An 18,759-nucleotide genomic window follows, 5' to 3' on the forward strand; every position below is an offset into this window, starting at 1 on the left:
AGCGTTTGAGCAATATTGTATCAGCGCTATTGATTACAGCAATGTTGTTTTAAAAAAAGCATTGTGATGATGTCATAGTGATTTAGCTGTCGCTCCGAGGTCAGATGTCATTTACAACGACCCCTCACATCACAAACAAGCCCTGATCTGTCTCATATCTCACAAAGAGATCTTTAAAGGACTGGAAGAGGAGTCTTGTCAGTCGTTCACTCGTCAGGGTCCACTCTAGTCTCTTGTTGGGACTCCTGCTTTCAACACTTACCTTTAAACGCTCCCCTGTTTCTCTCGATCTCTCTCTGTCTCTCTGTATATTATGTCTTAAGAAGATGTGTCATGATTTTTGTTCCCCATATTTTCGTATTTTGGCCTAATGTGTGGATTATTCCACATATTTGTCACCACATGGAGTTTTGGCAAAACCCCCCCCCCAAAAAAAAACGGAGTCCTCTGATGGCAAATGTTCCAGTGATTTCAACACGTTAGAATATGTGCAGTTCACGCAAACTATAAAATGTCTTAGTTTCCAATAGGGCGAAACAGTGGCCACTTATTTTTTCAGCCAGCTTGGTTCCAGAAGGATTTTTCCAATACATTTTTTCAATAGGCTTTTCATAAAATCCTTCATAAAAGAGTTCTAAGCCATGAATCAAACCAACCAGCTCCGAGGTGAATCACAACATTACAAACTTTGATTTGAAGCAGAAAGTATTTGAAAATCGGACAGAAAGACAAAGGTTACTTACCGCCTTTCACAAGAGTACAAATTACATTCCCATGAAGCATTTCGAATGGCGTAATCAAATAAAAACGATGGAACTATATATGTAATGTAGTTGTTCACCAAGAATTCTGCTATTAAATAAAAAATGTCAAACAATTAAGTTAAAATAACGCAGACTGATGGCTTCAACGTTGATCATCTCTTTACAAGGTCAGGGTCTGGGTAGATTAGATGGTACGTGAACAATCAGTTCTCGTAGTCAATGTGTTGAATGCAGGAGAAATGGGCAGGAGTAAAGACCTGAGCGATTTTGACAAGGGACAAATATATATGGCCAGACGACTGGGTCTGAGCATCTCTGAAACGGCAAGGCTTGTGGGGTGCTCCCGGTCAGCAGTAGTGAGTACCTACCGACAGTGATCCAGTGAGGGACAAACCACAAACCGGCGACAGAGCGACAGAACCCAAGGCTCATCGATGCTCGAGGGCAACAAAGGCTATCCCATCTGGTCTGAACCGACAGATGGTGACAGAAAATTGTAATGATGGTTACTGGATGAATGTGTTACAACACACAGTGCATAGCACTGCTGCGTATGGGGCTGCATAGCTGCAGACCGGTCAGAGTGCCCATGATGACCCCTGTCCACTGTCGAAAGTGCCTACAATGGGCACGTGATTGTTGGAACTGGACCTTGGAGTTGTGGAAGAAGGTCGTCTGGTCCGATGAGTCCTGTTTTCTTTTGGGAGTGGGAGGCCGTGTACGTGTGCGCCGTTTACCTGTCACCAGGATACACTGTGGGAAGACGACAAGCCGGTGGAGGGAGTGTGATGCTCTGGGCAATGTTCTGCTGGGAAACCCTGTGTCCGGCCATTCATGTGGATGTCAATTTGGCACGTGTCACCTACCTAAACATCGTTGCAGACCAGGTACACCCCTTCATGGCAGTGGTATTCCCTGATGGCAGTGGCCTCTTTCAGCAGGATAATGTGTCTTGCCACACTGCAAACATTGTTTGGGAATGGTTTGAGGAACATGATGAAGAGTTCAAGGTGTTGACTTGGCCTCCAAATTCCTCAGATCTCAATCCGATTGAGCATCTGTGGGATGTGCTGGACCAAAAGGCTGATCCGCAGCGGCTCCACCTCGCAACATACAGGACTTGAAGGATCTGCTGCTAATGTCTTGGTGCCAGATACCACAGGACACCTTCAGGGGTCTTGCAGAGACCATGCCTCGGCAGGTCGATTGATGAACAACCTCGGAACTCATAGTAGGTCTGTCTTTAATGTTTTATAAGTTATCGTTGAAAATCAATTCGTCAATGGAAAAAATTAATGGGATTTTTTACTTCCGGAACCAGACTCACATTTGGCACTTGACGAGTGAACCCTGACATAGAAAATGTAACCGTTGGCTCTTTTATGAATCAGTCACTCTTTAGTAATTAGAACACTTCACTTTTATGTTAATATCACTCATATATGGCTATTTGTTTCTCTACAGTGCGCACAGGGCCTACAAGGTAATAAAGACTCGCGTATTCTCTGGATCAAAGATGACAACTTAATCACCACTGGCTTTAATCAGGTAATGTTGACATTTTCTACACAATCTTACTGTTAAAATGGGGAAACTGTATAACTGAATGTACATTATTTTATGATGGCAGACTTAAGAATGTGTTTTTGTGTATGTTTGCAGGTACGTCAACAGGAAGTGAGGCTCTGGGACAGAAGGAAGTTGAGCTCGTCTCTCAGCTCATTGTCTTTGGCCACCTCCAATGCGTGAGTCAAAATGTAGATTTAATGTGCTCTAGATTAAATGCTGCTGATTTTCTGAGGTTTGTGTTGGCCACTCTTGTATTCTGTGTGCATATATTCATGTGGGTATCATACAGAATATAGAAATGAATGCTCTGTTTTAGTGGATGTGCAGAATAAGTTGTTTACATGACACATACTATTGATTTATTTCCAGAAAATGGCAGCTGTCTTGTTTGGATGTCTCGAAACTGGAATTTTGGCTTAACTGGGTAATTGAGTTAATGTGTTTATATGACGCATTAATTTATTAGGTGTATTAAATAATTGGACCCAATTCCATTTTAGATGGATGGATGGATAGAGAGAGAGAGAGAGAGAAGTTATCTACCCAGTTGGTGAGTGTAGGTAGGTTACTCTGAGTTATGTTTTGTCTCAAAGCTTAGGTTTATTTTTTTGGTTGTGGCAGAACTGTAGACTCAGATTCTGGTGGCTTAGGTCCAGTGAGGGCGGGCAGGCACACAGGCAGCACTTGTATGAGAGAGCCTATGTGCTTCAGTGTTACTCTAAACTTGGACAGCTCTGTTTACAGAAGCAGACCTGCAGGGCCAGAGAACAGGCTGTGAGATGAAATATGATGCTTACACTGCTCTGTTGTGGCACTGCTGTTGTATTAACTCTGTGTATCTTCTCTTGTGGACAGCAGGGATGCGTACGCTGCGGTTCAGGGTTCTATACGGCCATAGAGGTGTGTGAGGAACGAGTGGAGAGGTGCTTACACAGGCAGGGAATTTATGGTTTAAAAATTTTCCATGCCTTGTGCTAAGACACAGGGTTTTTTCCTCTGATAGCCTTTTTCTAGTATGTGGCAAAAGGTCGGGGGCTTGTTACAGCTTAAACTGGCCCACTTAGACAGGAAAGCCGCCAAACATGTGAAATGATCAGTCACAGTCGAATTTGTCATTACATGTCGTTTAGGAGCAGGGTTACCTGATATGTACTGTACCATAAAAAAATGACCAGATTGCAGAAAGAAATAACTTATTATACAATGGAGCGTCAGTTTTTGTGAGCGATTGCACAGAAAACACAGAAAAATGGTGGAAAATGTGTAGAGAAATAATGTCATCACTAAGTATAGTGCTCAAAACAACAACTCAAAACGCAAATAAAAACTAGATTGCTCCCATGAAAATGAATAAATATGTGTACACTTCAAGAGGGCGAATCAATGACTTGCGATGCAAAATGATGCGCGTTCAGATAACAGATTTTTGCAGTGCTACCTCTTTAGTCATGTAATTTGTCCCATCCGTTTAAAATAAAATAATTTTATTTATCCATACTATATGTGTAAATTGACTGCTATTTGTTAATATTTAAAAGTGAAGTGTGGCACCATCCAGCAGAGTTGTGAAAATAGTGTTTTCAAACAGGTTTCGTGAACACTTCCCCATCTGCTATAGATCAGAGCACTATTTATACTTTTGGGCGCAGTCAACCTATGAATGGCTTACTTATAATTAGGGATGTCAGTCGATTAACATTTTTAATCGAATTAATAACATGATATTCCGATTAATGAATGCATTTAATCACATGTATAAAAATTTGCTGAGAAAGCCCCTCAAATAACAATAATTCAATATATAATTATTAAATAGTTATAAATAGTACAGTGGCAATAAAATTATGTGAACTCTTTGGAATTACCTACATTTATGGATACATTTGTCTTAAAATCTGGTTTGATCATCTTTGTCAAGTTACATTAATGAACAAACACAATCTGTTTTAACTAATAACACACAAATTAATGTATTGTTCTCTTGTACATTTTAAATACATCATTCAAACCTTCACAGTGTAGGTTGGAAAATGTATGTGAACCCCTAGGCTAATGACATTAGCAAAAGCGAATTAAAGCGAGTTAATAATATTAAGATGAGGTTCTGAGATTACAGGGAATACCTCTTTTAAGAGCTTAGTTGGTACTGGATCTATCAAACATGTTGTTGCTTTTGATTTTTTGATAAGTTTTGTTAGCTCTTCATGACCTATGACAGCGTAGGATTGAAGTTGCTTGTGAGGAAAATTATGAGACACTGTTTTCTGAGGTACTGTGATAGGTGATTGCACAATTCCAATTTTATTTCTGATTATTTAAATTTTATCAGTAAAGAAATTCATGAAGTCATTACTATTGTGCTGCGACAGAATATCTGGTTCAGTCGAGACTTTATTCCTAACCAATTTATCCACAGTACTGAATAAACACCTAGGATTATTGTGGTTATTTTCTATGAGTTTGCTAAAATATGCAGACAGGTTTTCTAGACGTTTTTTGGTTTTGGCACCATTCTGAGTAAATTCTAGAGACTGTTTTGTGTGAAAATCACAGGAGATCAGCAGTTACAGAAATACTCAAACCAGCCCATCTGGCACCAACAATCATACCACGGTCTAAATCACTGGGATCACATTATTTCCCCATTCTGATTGTTGATGTGAACATTAACTGAAGCTCCTGACCCATATCTGCATGATTGCATGCATTGCACTGCTGCCACACAATTGGCTGATTATGAATCATAAAATATTAACTTTTCAAAATAATTAATGTGATATGTTTCTTATCCCCCAGACATAATATTACCATTAAATAAAACTTCTTTTTTTGTTGTTGCTAGTTTTAGGAGGATATATATATACAGTATATATATATATTTGTATGTGTGTGTGTGTGTGTGTGTGTGTGTGTGTGTGTGTGTGGATATAGTTCTTTTTATTTACTAAAACCAGAAGCCCTCAAACGTGACATTATATCCTGTTCGTTGCAGTGTCCAAAGTAATTTTGCATGCTCAAAGCCTAGTCTAACCGTGACTTTATGTGCCAGTCTAGCTAGTCGGTGTTGTTTTGAAAATGTTACTTGGTGATGATATTATACAGCAAACATTTTTTGGATAAGAGAGGTCTTTTTTAACTAGCGATAATTGTGTTCACTTGACCAATTAACAGAAATGTTAACTTTTCCTTGTATCAGTTCCAAAATCTATGATTAGATTTGTCAGTGGATAGTCAACACTTTCTCTTTTGAATGTTTTCTCATCACAAGTTTATTCAAATTTGAGAAAATATTTCATAAGATAAGTGTTTGTTTCACTTTAGAAATTTTGTGAACATCTGACTTGCTGTTGTTATGTATTCTGTTTATCGGCATTTATATCGGCCATTGGCCATCCTGCTCTCCACATATCTGTACTGGCATTGGCCATTAAAAAACCCATATCGGTCGACCACTAAATTAAGATACTTTAACGAACCATTAAAGGACTTTTATTTTTAAAAGTGTTAGGGCCGTTTAGACCAAATGTGTCCTTGCGTTAAATAAACAAATAGAACAGAATGCATGAGTTTGTAGAAGTTGACATTCTTTTTAACTTTAGATAACTAGGTATCTAAAAACCATGGTACTACAGCGTGAGATGCTGAGAAAACTGTGAAACGTGCAACGGTCAAAGACGTCTGTCTAGCAGAATAGGCATGTGTCTCAAGACACGTTTTTTTATTTTTTATTTTTTGGGGAAATTTTCTCCCCTTTTCTCCCCAGTGCGCTCTAAGTCCTCATGGTGGCGTAGTGACTCGCCTCAATCCGAGTGGCGGAGGACAAATCTCAGTTGCCTCCGCATCTGAAACGGTCAATCCGTGCATCTTATCACGTGGCTTGTTGAACGTGTTACTGCGGAGACCTGGCGCATGTGGAAGCTTACGCTATTCTCCACGGCATCCAGGCACAACTCACCACGTGCCCCACCGAGAGCGAGAACCACATTATAGCGACCATGAGGTGGTTACCCCATCGTGACTCTACCCACCCTAGCAACTGGGCCAATTGGTTGCTTAGTAGACCTGACTGGAGTCACTCAGCACGCCCTGAATTCGATCTTGCGACTCCAGGTGCGGGAGTCAGCGTCTTTACTTGCTGAGCTACCCAGGCCCCCTTCAAGACATGTTTTTAAAAGTTGACGTACTTTTTAGCCTGACAATTGAAAAACAGTGCAGATGGAAGGAAAAACACGTTTGGTGTGAATAGCTGCTTGGGCAACATTTCTCTCCTGAAAATGACCATCTTGACATGCTACATTTATATTGTACTTATTTCTGTATTTTGTAAAGTGGGCTTTGTGGAATATATAGAATGGGTTGCATAAATGCTACAGTATTTCAGATGCACTTTCAATCCACTTACTGTATGTTCGGCTGAATTGATTTGAAATGATGGATCGTTATAGTACAGGATCAACTGTCTTCAAAATCTATGCAGAATTTATGCAGAAAAGCACCAGATGTAAGAGGGCTTATTTACCATGCACCCCATCTTCAGTGCTGTCTCTCTCATTTCTCCTATCTAAACTCATTTTGCTGCCTTTGCCTCATGTGTTGTTGCTTCTCTTTCCCCCTTTAGCCCACAATTTCTTTATATTCCTGTCTTTTAACTGCAAGTCTGATCTTAGAGTAAGTTCCATATATCAACACTATTAAGCTTTTGTATAAGTTTTTGTTTTTAATGACTGCTGGCTCATAGCCCTGTTTCTCTGCGCTTAATTGCCTTACTGGTTGCAGTCCAGGACAAACTGGTTTTAAGAATTTAACTGGGAAGAAAATGCAATCACCACTTCCCCACAGTAGCAAAAAGTTTTTTAGCTGTCTTCTGATGGCTAGCCGCTGTCTGGAATCTAAAAATGTGTACTGTAACGAGCCAAGAGAGATAATACTTAAAATCTGCACTCTACTTCCTCTGTCCAGATCGTAATCTTGGTCCCTGGCACTGTGCGCAAAACAAACTGCTGTCTCAGTGCATTAACGCTGGAATACCAGCCAAATAATCACCTTATTTTGGCGGAGACATAATCACAGTGTTTAGAGACATTGCAGAAAAACTACCTTTAAGACGAGTGTCACTACAAAGGTGACGCATACAAGTTTTTAAAGCCACTAAAAAATTGCTTGCAGGGTGTGCTGAGTGACTCCAGCCAGGTCTCCTAAACAACCAAATTGGCCCGGTTGCTAGAGAGGGTAGAGTCACATGGGGTAACCTCCTCGTGGTTGCTATAATGTGTGGTTCTTGCTCTCGTAGATGCCGCTACGTCTCCGCGGTAATGCGCTCAAGAAGCCACGTGATAAGAGTCGTCCTCCGCCACCCGGATTGAGGCGAGTCACTACGCCACCACGAGGACTTAGAGCGCATTGGGAATTGGGCATTCCAAATTGGGGAGAAAAAGGGGAGAAAAAAAAAATAAAAATAATTGCTTGACGTGTGCAGTTGTCTTTCTTTTGTCTACATATTTACTAAAATTAGTCATCAATAGTTTTTGTTTGCTTTTCTTTTAGGAAGAGAAAAATGACAATTTGAAATGCATATTTCTGCTTAAAGATAATTGAAGCCACGTCCACTCTAATACTAACTCTAATTTAGTTTGAAAAAGCATTTAATTAGCTACTTTTACTCCTCTAGAACGGCGTTTTCCTCCATGGAATACTTAGCGTTGTGAATATACTCTCTATTACCGCATACTTTGGAAAATGATGATGTTAGCAAACTGAAATTGGAAAACAGATTGGTGTAAATGTGGCCTTAGTCAACTAGCATACGGATGGTTTCAAAGCTAACACACATGGACTGAAAGCCACAAAAAGTACATGCGGTCTTTAGCAGCCCTTTTTGGCACCTGTGTTTAGTTGTTGATAAAGCAACTTGATGGAGATTTTTTTTATGTGTAATAATGTGTTTAAACATTAAAGTTTGGGAAGAAGGATCATACTGCTAAACCTTTTTAAATGGCATTTGGCTGGCTTTTATCAATGAAAATGGCTACAAGAAACCCTCCTGTGGCTCGTAGTTTAATACTAGTAGTTATCGTCAGAAATTATCCTTTTGTTTGCTTTGTTTATATACAATTTTATGGTTCGTTCCTGTTTTGGGTGTAGATTTATTTTGCGGCCAAACGTTGCAGTACTATTGATCTGTTATGAGCAGTTTTTTTTCAGAACCAAATGGAAAATGAGTCGATTATGTATGTTTGTGGTACTGCAAGACATTGGAACTGTATAAATCAGGCTTTGGACAAATATCCTAAAGTCCTGGATTTAACTTAACATGCACTAAGAAGCACCATTGTTTTACCATTTTTTTGGGGTTTTTTTTTTTGGAGAATGTACCGATGGTAATGCCACAGTATTCTTTGTTGAGTACCATGTTTATTCCATGGTATAAATCAAAGTACAATGGTGTTAAAGGGTTGTCACAGTCATGAAAACCTGGCAATACTTAGGAATTTTAATATTGTGATTTCCAGAGAAGTAATGCACCTTAATAAAGTCTTGTAATTGTCTATAGTGCATATCCATTTTTGTAGTTACGCTCTGCTCTAAAATACTGTAATTTACTGGCTAGAAATGGCTTTTTGAAGTTCAGTATCTTTAAAATTATTTTTAAAAGTCCTTATTGGCTATAAACATCATAGGTATTTATTGATAAAATGGTTTGAGAACCCTGGTATTAACATTTGATACCATCACTGTACTATGGTATATGGAAATGGACCTGTTTTTCCATTTTGCCTCCCCCATGTTCCATTAGTTAGATCTAGGCTGAACATGTTTGGGTAAAAATTAATGGGTAGTTTAATTGCTATGATTAAAATGGTCATTATGCTGGTTTTCCATATTGAATTGATCTTAATCACGATTGGAGCTTGCAGCGTTCTTCACCCCCCGACTCTGTAACCCCCCCCCCCCCCCCCACCTCATAAACATAATTATAATGACTTTAATAAGACCTTCTGGCCCGGTTGCAATCAGCAAACTTTACAATTTGACTCAATTGCAACCAGCTTTTTGAGGAAACGTTGGCAATATTGTGGCAACTAATATCTGATCCCAGTTCATATGTCTTGGGACAGAAACTTTGGCTGTGTAATCGAACCAGGCAGAATTTTGCTGATCACATGGGTTTTGTAGCTGTATAATCATTTTTAATAATTGTATTTATTTATCACACATTTGCACATATACAGTGAAATTCTTTTTTTTCACATATCCCAGTTAAGCTGGAGTCAGAGTGCAGGGTCAGGCATGATACAGCGCCCCTGGAGCAGATAGGGTCAAGGGCCTTGCTCAAGGGCCCAACAGTGGCATCTTGGCAGTGCTGGGGCTTGAACCCCCAACCTTCTGATCAGTAACCCAGAGCCATAACCGCTGAGACAACACTGCAGTTTGTTAAGGATGCAGCACAACAAAACATTAAACTTTGCAGGAGACTCAAATTTCACCAACTAATTGTCAACAGTTGCTGGTGATATCCGCAAATATATGCGTCCAGGCGTACTGCTAACATGTATTCTCATGAATCTTGCTCCAACTGGGAAGCATTTAAGATTTTAAGCATTCCTCACCGAGCTCTGATTCAACACAGGCCTCCTAAGTGCTAGACCATGTCCTGACTAATAACCAAGAAGCAGTGTTGGAGAGTAACTAACAAAAAATAGCGATGCTACTAACTTAACTACATTTTTCAGTAGCGTGATGGTCACTATGCTGTTTTCAAAGAAGTTTATCTTTAACAGTAACAATGCAACCTAGTCTCATAGAATGAACGTTATTATACCATATTCTTTTCAAAATTTTACGTGCTGCGTTCTACGTTTCAACGCAGTTTCCTGGTGAAATTAACACTAGCTGACAAACACGGAAGTTTACACGTGAGGCGAAAGTATAGTGTAAGTGACACTAAATGACGTGGTTGCTTCAGAAAATGTGCTTTTCATGTTGCATTTGTGTTTAGGACACTAGGTGTTGGTTTAGGGTAAGGATGTCGGTTTTGTTCACGTCTCATTTGCATTTAGGATACTATTGGTTAGGTTTAGGTTAAAGTTTTATGTTAGGTAAGTACGTTTTACTCATTAAAACCTCCATCTAACATTCACCTCAAACACCTTGACTTACTACGACATCATTTCACTCACTTTTGGCGCCCCCTACTGGACATTTCACTGGGAAACTGCAGCGAAAGGTTTAATGAAGCACGCAATTTCGTTTTGCTAAAATTTTGCCACGGTCACGTAAATTTCATGAGATCAGGCTGGATCCTTTTGTTCCAAACTGAGATTTGCACTGTTTTTCAATGTAAACATCCGCTACACTGACGTCTTTTTAACGTTGCGCCACGTCTCACTGTATTTTCAGCGTTTTGTGCAGGATTGTTGCATTTTTAGATGCCGTGTCAACTTCAAATTGTCATAAAAAGTGTCAAGACACCTGCCTTCTGTTCCATTTGATGCGCTGCATCGAGCTTTTTCGTAGCACAAGAAACCTTTCTGTCAGAGCCAACCCACTAATGTTTTAATATAGAATATATTTTGCTTATCTTGTCTCTAGTTGAAGCCCTTTAAATTAAGAATATCTTGTATTTTGGGAAGCTAAAGTTGCAAAGTTGTTTCACTAATATTGCCACAAGTCAGTGAGGTCAGAAACTACAGCTCCTAAGACTCTAGAGAGAAGTATGTGTCATAGCTGTTGAAAATAAGCAGAGAGTGTCCACTTCTGGGTGGTGAAGCAGACCTTGCTCCTGCTGTGGATCTCCAAGGCTCTTTCACGTTGAGTAGTCTTTGTGTTTAACAGGGTGTCTAGGTTTTGGGTGGGGTTGTTTATTTTACTTGCCTATTCGTTCTACTCTGGCTATGGTCGCAGCAGGACTCAGGCATCTGCTGTAATCGATCCAAACTCTCTTTAATCAACTGGATTGGGGTGCCTCACTAATAAACGATCTGCGGGGTAATACCCCCACATTTTCCCCCTCTTCCCGCTACCCAAATCAAACCCAGATGAAGCCACCAGGCCCGGATTACCGGCAGCTGCTCTTGAGTACCTACTCTCTGAAGCGAGGGAAAAGAGGGGAACATTGTGTTTACGTTTGGCGTGTGTTGGGTGAGCTATACAGTAGTTTCATTTTTCTCCCTCGGTGCTCTTTTCTGCTGTCAGTTCATTTTCGTTTAGGCTACTTTGCGTAGACTGAGCCAGACTGGGCAGACAAACTCTCGTGCTGCGGTCACGTTTCAGATCTGGTCGACAAGGTCACGATGGGATTCAGATCCAGGTGTTGAGGTGAAGTAGCCATGATTTTGGCTTTCGGAGAGTAGAAATGTGCAAAAGTATGTATTTTCAAAATCCACTATTTGGTCAGTTGGCTGAAAGACTAGTCAACAAATTGGTCTGAGGGGCCGTTCACACAAAATTCATTCTTGCAGCCATCTGCACTGTTTAAAAAATAATTTTAAAAAATCCTCTGTAAACGTGCTAGACGGGTGGCTTTAAAGGTGCAATATGTAATATATTTACTGTACTAAAGCATAAAATTATCATAATATGTTATCAGAGATTTAGGAAACATGCTAAGTTGAAATACTGGCTTCTCCGAAAACAACGCAACAGACAGTATATTCTTCTTTGAAATGTCCGTTCTGGGCCAGAATTTGTGTTTGTGTTTTGGCCTGTGTGATCCCACCCACTGCCCATTTCCCAATAGTATTTCGACACCCCGGGTGCCAGATTTAAAACAAGTTAGCGGGCAAACCCAGCGCGTTGCAACCATGGAAGCCAGCAATAGTTATAAAAAATCCACATGAGCTGGTTTATAATTTGCAAACATTGCAAATGTATACATTAGCTGATCAACTTACAGTGTAAGGCTCGTCGCTTGCCATTGTCAGTTTGCTCATTCCTGTTGCGTGTCCTCAACCTGGCAACCCACGACAACTCTCTCCAATATTTTGAATTTGGACTGGAGTACCCTTTTTAAACACTTGATTCCAATGTTACATATTGCTCCTTTAACCTCTATGACACGACTCTTTTTTTTCAACATTGCGAGCATGTGCTGCACATTTGTGAAGACTTTTAACAACTTTTAAATACCTTTCTCGAAACACCTGCATTTTGTTTCATTCTTTTGTGCTCTGCCTAGCTTTTTTAAATGCAAGAACACGTTTTATGTTAACAGCCCTAATTTGATTCCTTTCTCAGTTAGAGTTCATAAAAGACACTTTCTTGCTTTGGACGTTTTTTTTTTTTTTTTTTTTTTCAATGCAAGTTAAGCTCAATCTACAAAATGTATTGATGTTGATTACGAGAGAAAAAAAAATTTCTACTGGTCCCTCCTCAAGGTTAAAGAGAGGCAATTACAATGGAAGTTAATGGGGCCAAGTTTGGAGGGTTTAAAGTCAGAAATGTGAAGCTTATAATTTTATGAAAGCACTATCATTAATTCTTCTGTTAAATCTGGTGTATTATATGAGATGTAAACTTGTTTAAATTGCCATTTTTGCTGTTATTTTAGGTTTTTACGTTGTTACGGCAATTAAGTTTTAAAATTGGATATAACTTTACATAGAAAAGGTTAGTAAGTGAATTTATTACACTAAAATCTTGTTAACAAACATATTGTTTACGTCTTGTGACTATACTTTTGAAACAGTGTGTATGTTGTAATGTTTACGGATTGGCCGTTGTAAGTGTCTCATTGTAACCATGATTTTTGCTTTTTTTAAAGAAAAGGAGGGATGAGTCGACGTAACTTTTCCACACATATTGTCTAATAGCTACAGCACACTTTCAGTGCACTAATTTAAACACCACTGGTAGAAATATAAAAGTGTTAAAAAGATTTCAGAAAAAAACTAGCCTACTCAGACCTTGACGCCAGCTGGTGTTTTGACTCTGGGTCAGTGGAATCTGTTAGTCGTTTTGACTCTTTAATCTGCAGAAATAAAGACTTTGACAAAAATCAGGGGTGATGGGAAGAGGGCTCCAAAAAATTTTTAAGAGACACGGCCTGAAAAGGATTATGTTTAAGACTGAGGTGGAAAAAAATGTGCTGCCAAATCCTGACCCCCATATAGCAGTTAGATCTTTTCTCCAGAACTTGTGCAAACTGTAATTTTTTTTGTTGAAAAAACACATTTTATTTTCGCTATGTCTGCTCTTTTTACCTGGTGACCTCCTTGCGAAGTCAAGCTCCAGGACAAATGCTTAACGCAATGGGATTTCAATTAAACAGCCCATATTGAAGACTAAAAAAGACTTCTCGTTGCTTCTGAAAGAGGGATGTGGAAATATCTGACAGCTGGCGGTTAAAATCCCTGGCGTCTTTTTATCCATCCCTCAGGTATTTTCAAAGCGTCTCTGCTCTGGTATAAGTCCCTTTTTTGTGCTGTAGTAAAAGAATAACAAAAAAAGTAGACAAAAAGCACTCCCTTTCCACAAATTCTTCACCAATATGGTTTTAATTAGGAATTCAGTCTTCTTTCCTCTCGCTGAGCTGTTATTTCTCTTCCGTGGCATTTGTCACAATGTCTTAATACCTGTTAGTTATTAATAGTGAATTTTGTTCCATATTGTTCCATTCATTTTTTCCACTGTCTATTAAACGGGCCAACTGCAGTATCAGCTTTCTCATTTGTAGTAGTGTGTTGGAAGAGTCTCACAATGAAAATGTATATAACAGCATCTCCCGGCTGCCCGAAATAGCACAGTAATAGTTAGAGATGGCAATACCACAGTACTTAAAGATTACCTTATTTATATACCATGTTAATTAATCCATGGTACTTCAAAAATTACTATGGTACTAAAGTGAAAAGATTATACCCGGATAATTCTCATGAAACCAGTTAATGTCATATTTTACTCCAAAATCAATAGAAAAAAAAATAAGAAATTATATTTTGCATTTAGAAAATGCAGCCTATTTTTAGGGTCATTAAGATTTTTACATTGTGACATTGTACAGTACGCACATTTTACCTCCCAGTTCTTATTACCGCAACGTGAATTTTTTTTCTAGTTTAATCCCTCAATTTGTTCTTTCATATCGCCACCCACTGGGCAGGGTGGAGAATTTATAGTGAAAAAGGACTTAAATATTGATCTGTTTCTCACCCAACCTATCATATTGCTTTTGAAAACATGGATTTAACCACTGGAGTTTTATGGATTACTCCTATACTGCCTTTATATGTTTTTTGGACCTTAAAAGTTCTGGCCACCATTCTTTTGCATTGTTTAGACCAACAGAGCTGAAATATTCTTCTAATTACCATATTTCTGTACCATGGTATTTACATGGTACTCCGAGGAACTTCAAAGAATACCACTGTAAGTTTTTGTAAGTGGGCCACTTTTTTTTCTAAAGCTGAGGTGGCTTTTAAATGATGCTCCATGATTGGATCTGTGGGTTGAACGGCCGCCCTTTCCATGCGGTCAAAACACGGAGTGAGTGTGTGTTTCACATTAGTGCATGGTTTCAGTGGACAATAACTGCTGCCAGCACTGAGTGCCACTTTAACAGAGTGAACGCATACACACATTCATATACACAACACACACCGACTCCTATTTTTGGAAAATGCATTCTTAAAAACCCAAGCAAATTTAATTGAATTAGGAAAGACTGCAACATGGATTTTTTTTTTTTTTTGTATTCAAGCAGGAAAATTTTATTGAATTAGTTGTGTTGACCCCTGTTTAGAAACATCTTAAACAAGCCTTAGCTGGTTTGCTTGCCTTAACTGGTTTAAGCTGATCTAACCAGCTGGCCAGTGCCTAAACCTCCTCTAAAACCAGCAAACCTGACTAGCTTGAACAGGCTGGGAGACCTGCTATGACAGAGCTGACTTAAGCTGTTTTTAATGCAACTTACCATTTCAAACTTTTATTGAGAAACCTGAAAGAAAGCCTCTCTTTTCTGTATACTAGATTTGATAGGATGCTGAAATGATCTGGATTTGCTTTTTTGTAGATTGCCAAACTTGATGCCATAAAATTGTCAGACTACCTTTCCTTTCTCATCTATAAAGGGTCTAAGTAACGTCAAACGAAATTACATACAGCTGTGTACTTTTGGAGCCAGCGGCTGACCGTAGTTTTCCAACTTTATGGCATTTGTGTTTTTTTTCATATAAATTATTCTTTCATTGTCGTTCAGATTCATTAGTTCGGGACGATCTGTCCTTGGCCGTTCCTATTGCAATGTTCATTGGATGTCATACAGCAGCTGCTTATTAGCAAGCATGTTCCGTTTCACTACTGACAGGAGGACAGCGCATTTGAAGTTGAGAGCTCTGGCATGGTTTGTTTGTCCATAGAATAACAGGAACAAATTAGTGTCCAGAGACCAGCCGCTCAATCGCTCTGGATATGTGATGGCCATTTAGGCTGTCAGCTGTTAGCCGGGACGTTTGTGAGTGTATGTTGGACACACCTGTTGATTATGACTCAATTTCATTAGTCATTGGACCAGCCATGGGCAACATCCTCTGTTTGTGTATAGTGAATTTTCTTGGCATATTGCAGGCAGTCGTTTCTATGGATTCAAAAGGTGAGAACAAGGATGGAACAATACATGTGTACAGTGGGATAGACAAAACATCCTTGCCTATCAGGTTGTCTTGACAATGTTTTGAAAGAATATAATGACCGCAAGTTGTGGGATAGTCAAGTGATTTTTACTTGTATAGCACTTTTCACAACACACATCATTTCAAAGCAGCTTTACAGAAAATTATACTGTAACAGAAAAATAGTTAACCTAAAAATGTGTTCTGTGTTCCATGGAAGAAAGAAAGTCATACAGGTTTGGACCAACATAAGGGTGAGTAATTGATAACAGAATTTTAATTATTGGGTGAACTGTCCCTTTAAGAGAGGACTTTTCAAAGAACAGCAGCAGTGTGTTCGTATAGAATTTGCCTTTCTTTACCTTGTTCTTCATGCTTGAAATTGTTTTTTTGGGTTTCAACATGAAACGTACAGTAAGGTTTCTATGATCATATGTACAGTAAGGTCTCTATGATCATATTAGCAGTTTGCACTTTTATGTGGTCATGTCAAAACATTTTACATTATTTGACTTAAGCAGGAAAGAGAGCTACTTTCATCTACTTACATTTTGCTATACAATAAAGATATATGCAATATACTGTGTATGTACTGGAATACTAAGAAATACACATCACTCTATAACATCCACATTCCACCGTGATTATAGTGTTTACCCCCATGTTTTATTATTGACATCATGCTGCCAAGTTTGTGTTTTCTTTGCAGTAATTTTTTAGCTCTACTTGATCTATTGATCTAGAAAGAGATCTTACAAATAGTTCATAATTGTCATAAAAGAGATAGCAGAAGTCTTCTCTTAGATGATCAACTCATGATTATGACTTCAGAACTGTTCTCAGAATTGATCAGCTCATAATTCTTTGGCTTTATAGCTGTTCTCAGATATGATCAGTTCATGATTATGAAATCAGAACTATTCACAGATATGATCAGTTTATGATTATGACATCAAAACTGTTCTCAGATAAATCAGCTCATGATTCTAACATCAGAACTGTTCTCAGATATAATCAGCTCATGATACTAACATCAGGACTGTTCTCACATATGATCAGCTCATGATTATGACATCAGAACTGTTCTCAGATATGATCAGCTTATGATTATGATATCAGAACTGTTCTCAGATATGATCAGCTCATGATTATAACATCAAAACTGTTCTCAGATATGATCAGCTCATGATCATAACATCAGAACTGTTCTCGGATATGATCAGCTCATGATCATGACATCAGAACTGTTCTCAGATATGATCAGCTTATGATTATGATATCAGAACTGTTCTCAGATATGATCAGCTCATGATTATAACATCAGAACTGTTCTCAGATTTATTCAGCTCATGATTATGACATCAGAACTGTTCTCATATGATCAGCTCATAATTATGACATCAGAACTTTTTTCAGATATGATCAGCTCATGATTATGACATCAGAACTGTTCTCAGATATATTCAGCTCATGATTATGACATCAGAACTGTTCTCAGATATGATCAGCTCATAATTATGACATCAGAACTGTTCTCAGATATGATCAGTTCCTGATTATGACATAAGAACTGTTCTCAGATATGATCAGTTCATGATTGACATCAGAACTGTTCTCAGATATGATCAGCTCATGATTATGACATCAGAACTGTTCTCAGATATGATCAGCTCATGATTATGACATCAAAACTGTTCTCAGATATGATCAGCTTGTGATTGACATCAGAACTGTTCTCAGATATGATCAGCTCATGATTCTTACCTCAAGACTGTTTTCAGATATGATCAGCTCATGATTATGACATCAGAACTGTTTTCAGATATGATCAGTTCCTGATTATGACATAAGAACTGTTCTCAGATATGATCAGCTCATGATTCTAACATCAGAACTGTTCTCAGATATGATCAGCTCATGATTCTAACATCAGAACTGTTCTCAGATATGATCAGTTCATGATTCTAACATCAGAACTGTCCTCAGATATGATCAGTTCATGATTATGAAATCAGAACTGTTCTCAGATATGATCAGTTCATGATTATGACATTAGAACTGTTTTCAGATATGATCAGCTCATGATTATGACATCAGAACTGTTCTCAATTATGATCAGCACATGATTATGACATTAGAATTGTTCTCAGATATGATCAGTTCCTGATTATGACATAAGAACTGTTCTCAGATATGACCAGTTCATGATTGACATCAGAACTGTTCTCAGATATGATCAGCTCATGATTATGAAATCAGAACTGTTCTCAGATATGATCAGCTCATGATTATGACATCAAAACTGTTCTCAGATATGATCAGCTTGTGATTGACATCAGAACTGTTCTCAGATATGATCAGCTCATGATTCTTACCTCAAGACTGTTTTCAGATATGATCAGCTCATGATTATGACATCAGAACTGTTTTCAGATATGATCAGTTCCTGATTATGACATAAGAACTGTTCTCAGATATGATCAGCTCATGATTCTAACATCAGAACTGTTCTCAGATATGATCAGTTCATGATTCTAACATCAGAACTGTCCTCAGATATGATCAGTTCATGATTATGAAATCAGAACTGTTCTCAGATATGATCAGTTCATGATTATGACATTAGAACTGTTTTCAGATATGATCAGCTCATGATTATGACATCAGAACTGTTCTCAATTATGATCAGCACATGATTATGACATTAGAATTGTTCTCAGATATGATCAGTTCCTGATTATGACATAAGAACTGTTCTCAGATATGATCAGCTCGTGATTCTAATATCAGAACTGTTCTCAGATATGACCAGTTCATGATTA

General features: G+C 38.4%; 1 protein-coding gene across 2 annotated transcripts in view; it reads left to right on the top strand.

Annotated features, from left to right (window-relative positions):
• Positions 1-18,759, top strand: part of LOC127451975 (mitochondrial import inner membrane translocase subunit tim16) — a 190,048-nt gene that overhangs the window by 53,583 nt on the left and 117,706 nt on the right. For both annotated transcript variants that reach the window (XM_051717076.1, XM_051717078.1), the window contains exons 8-9: positions 2,229-2,312; positions 2,427-2,509. In XM_051717076.1, the coding sequence (XP_051573036.1) occupies positions 2,229-2,312; positions 2,427-2,509 (167 nt within the window). The remainder of the gene's footprint in view (positions 1-2,228; positions 2,313-2,426; positions 2,510-18,759) is intronic.

The sequence above is a fragment of the Myxocyprinus asiaticus genome, chromosome 14 (assembly GCF_019703515.2).
Source record: "Myxocyprinus asiaticus isolate MX2 ecotype Aquarium Trade chromosome 14, UBuf_Myxa_2, whole genome shotgun sequence".
Taxonomy (NCBI): Eukaryota; Metazoa; Chordata; class Actinopteri; order Cypriniformes; family Catostomidae; genus Myxocyprinus; species Myxocyprinus asiaticus.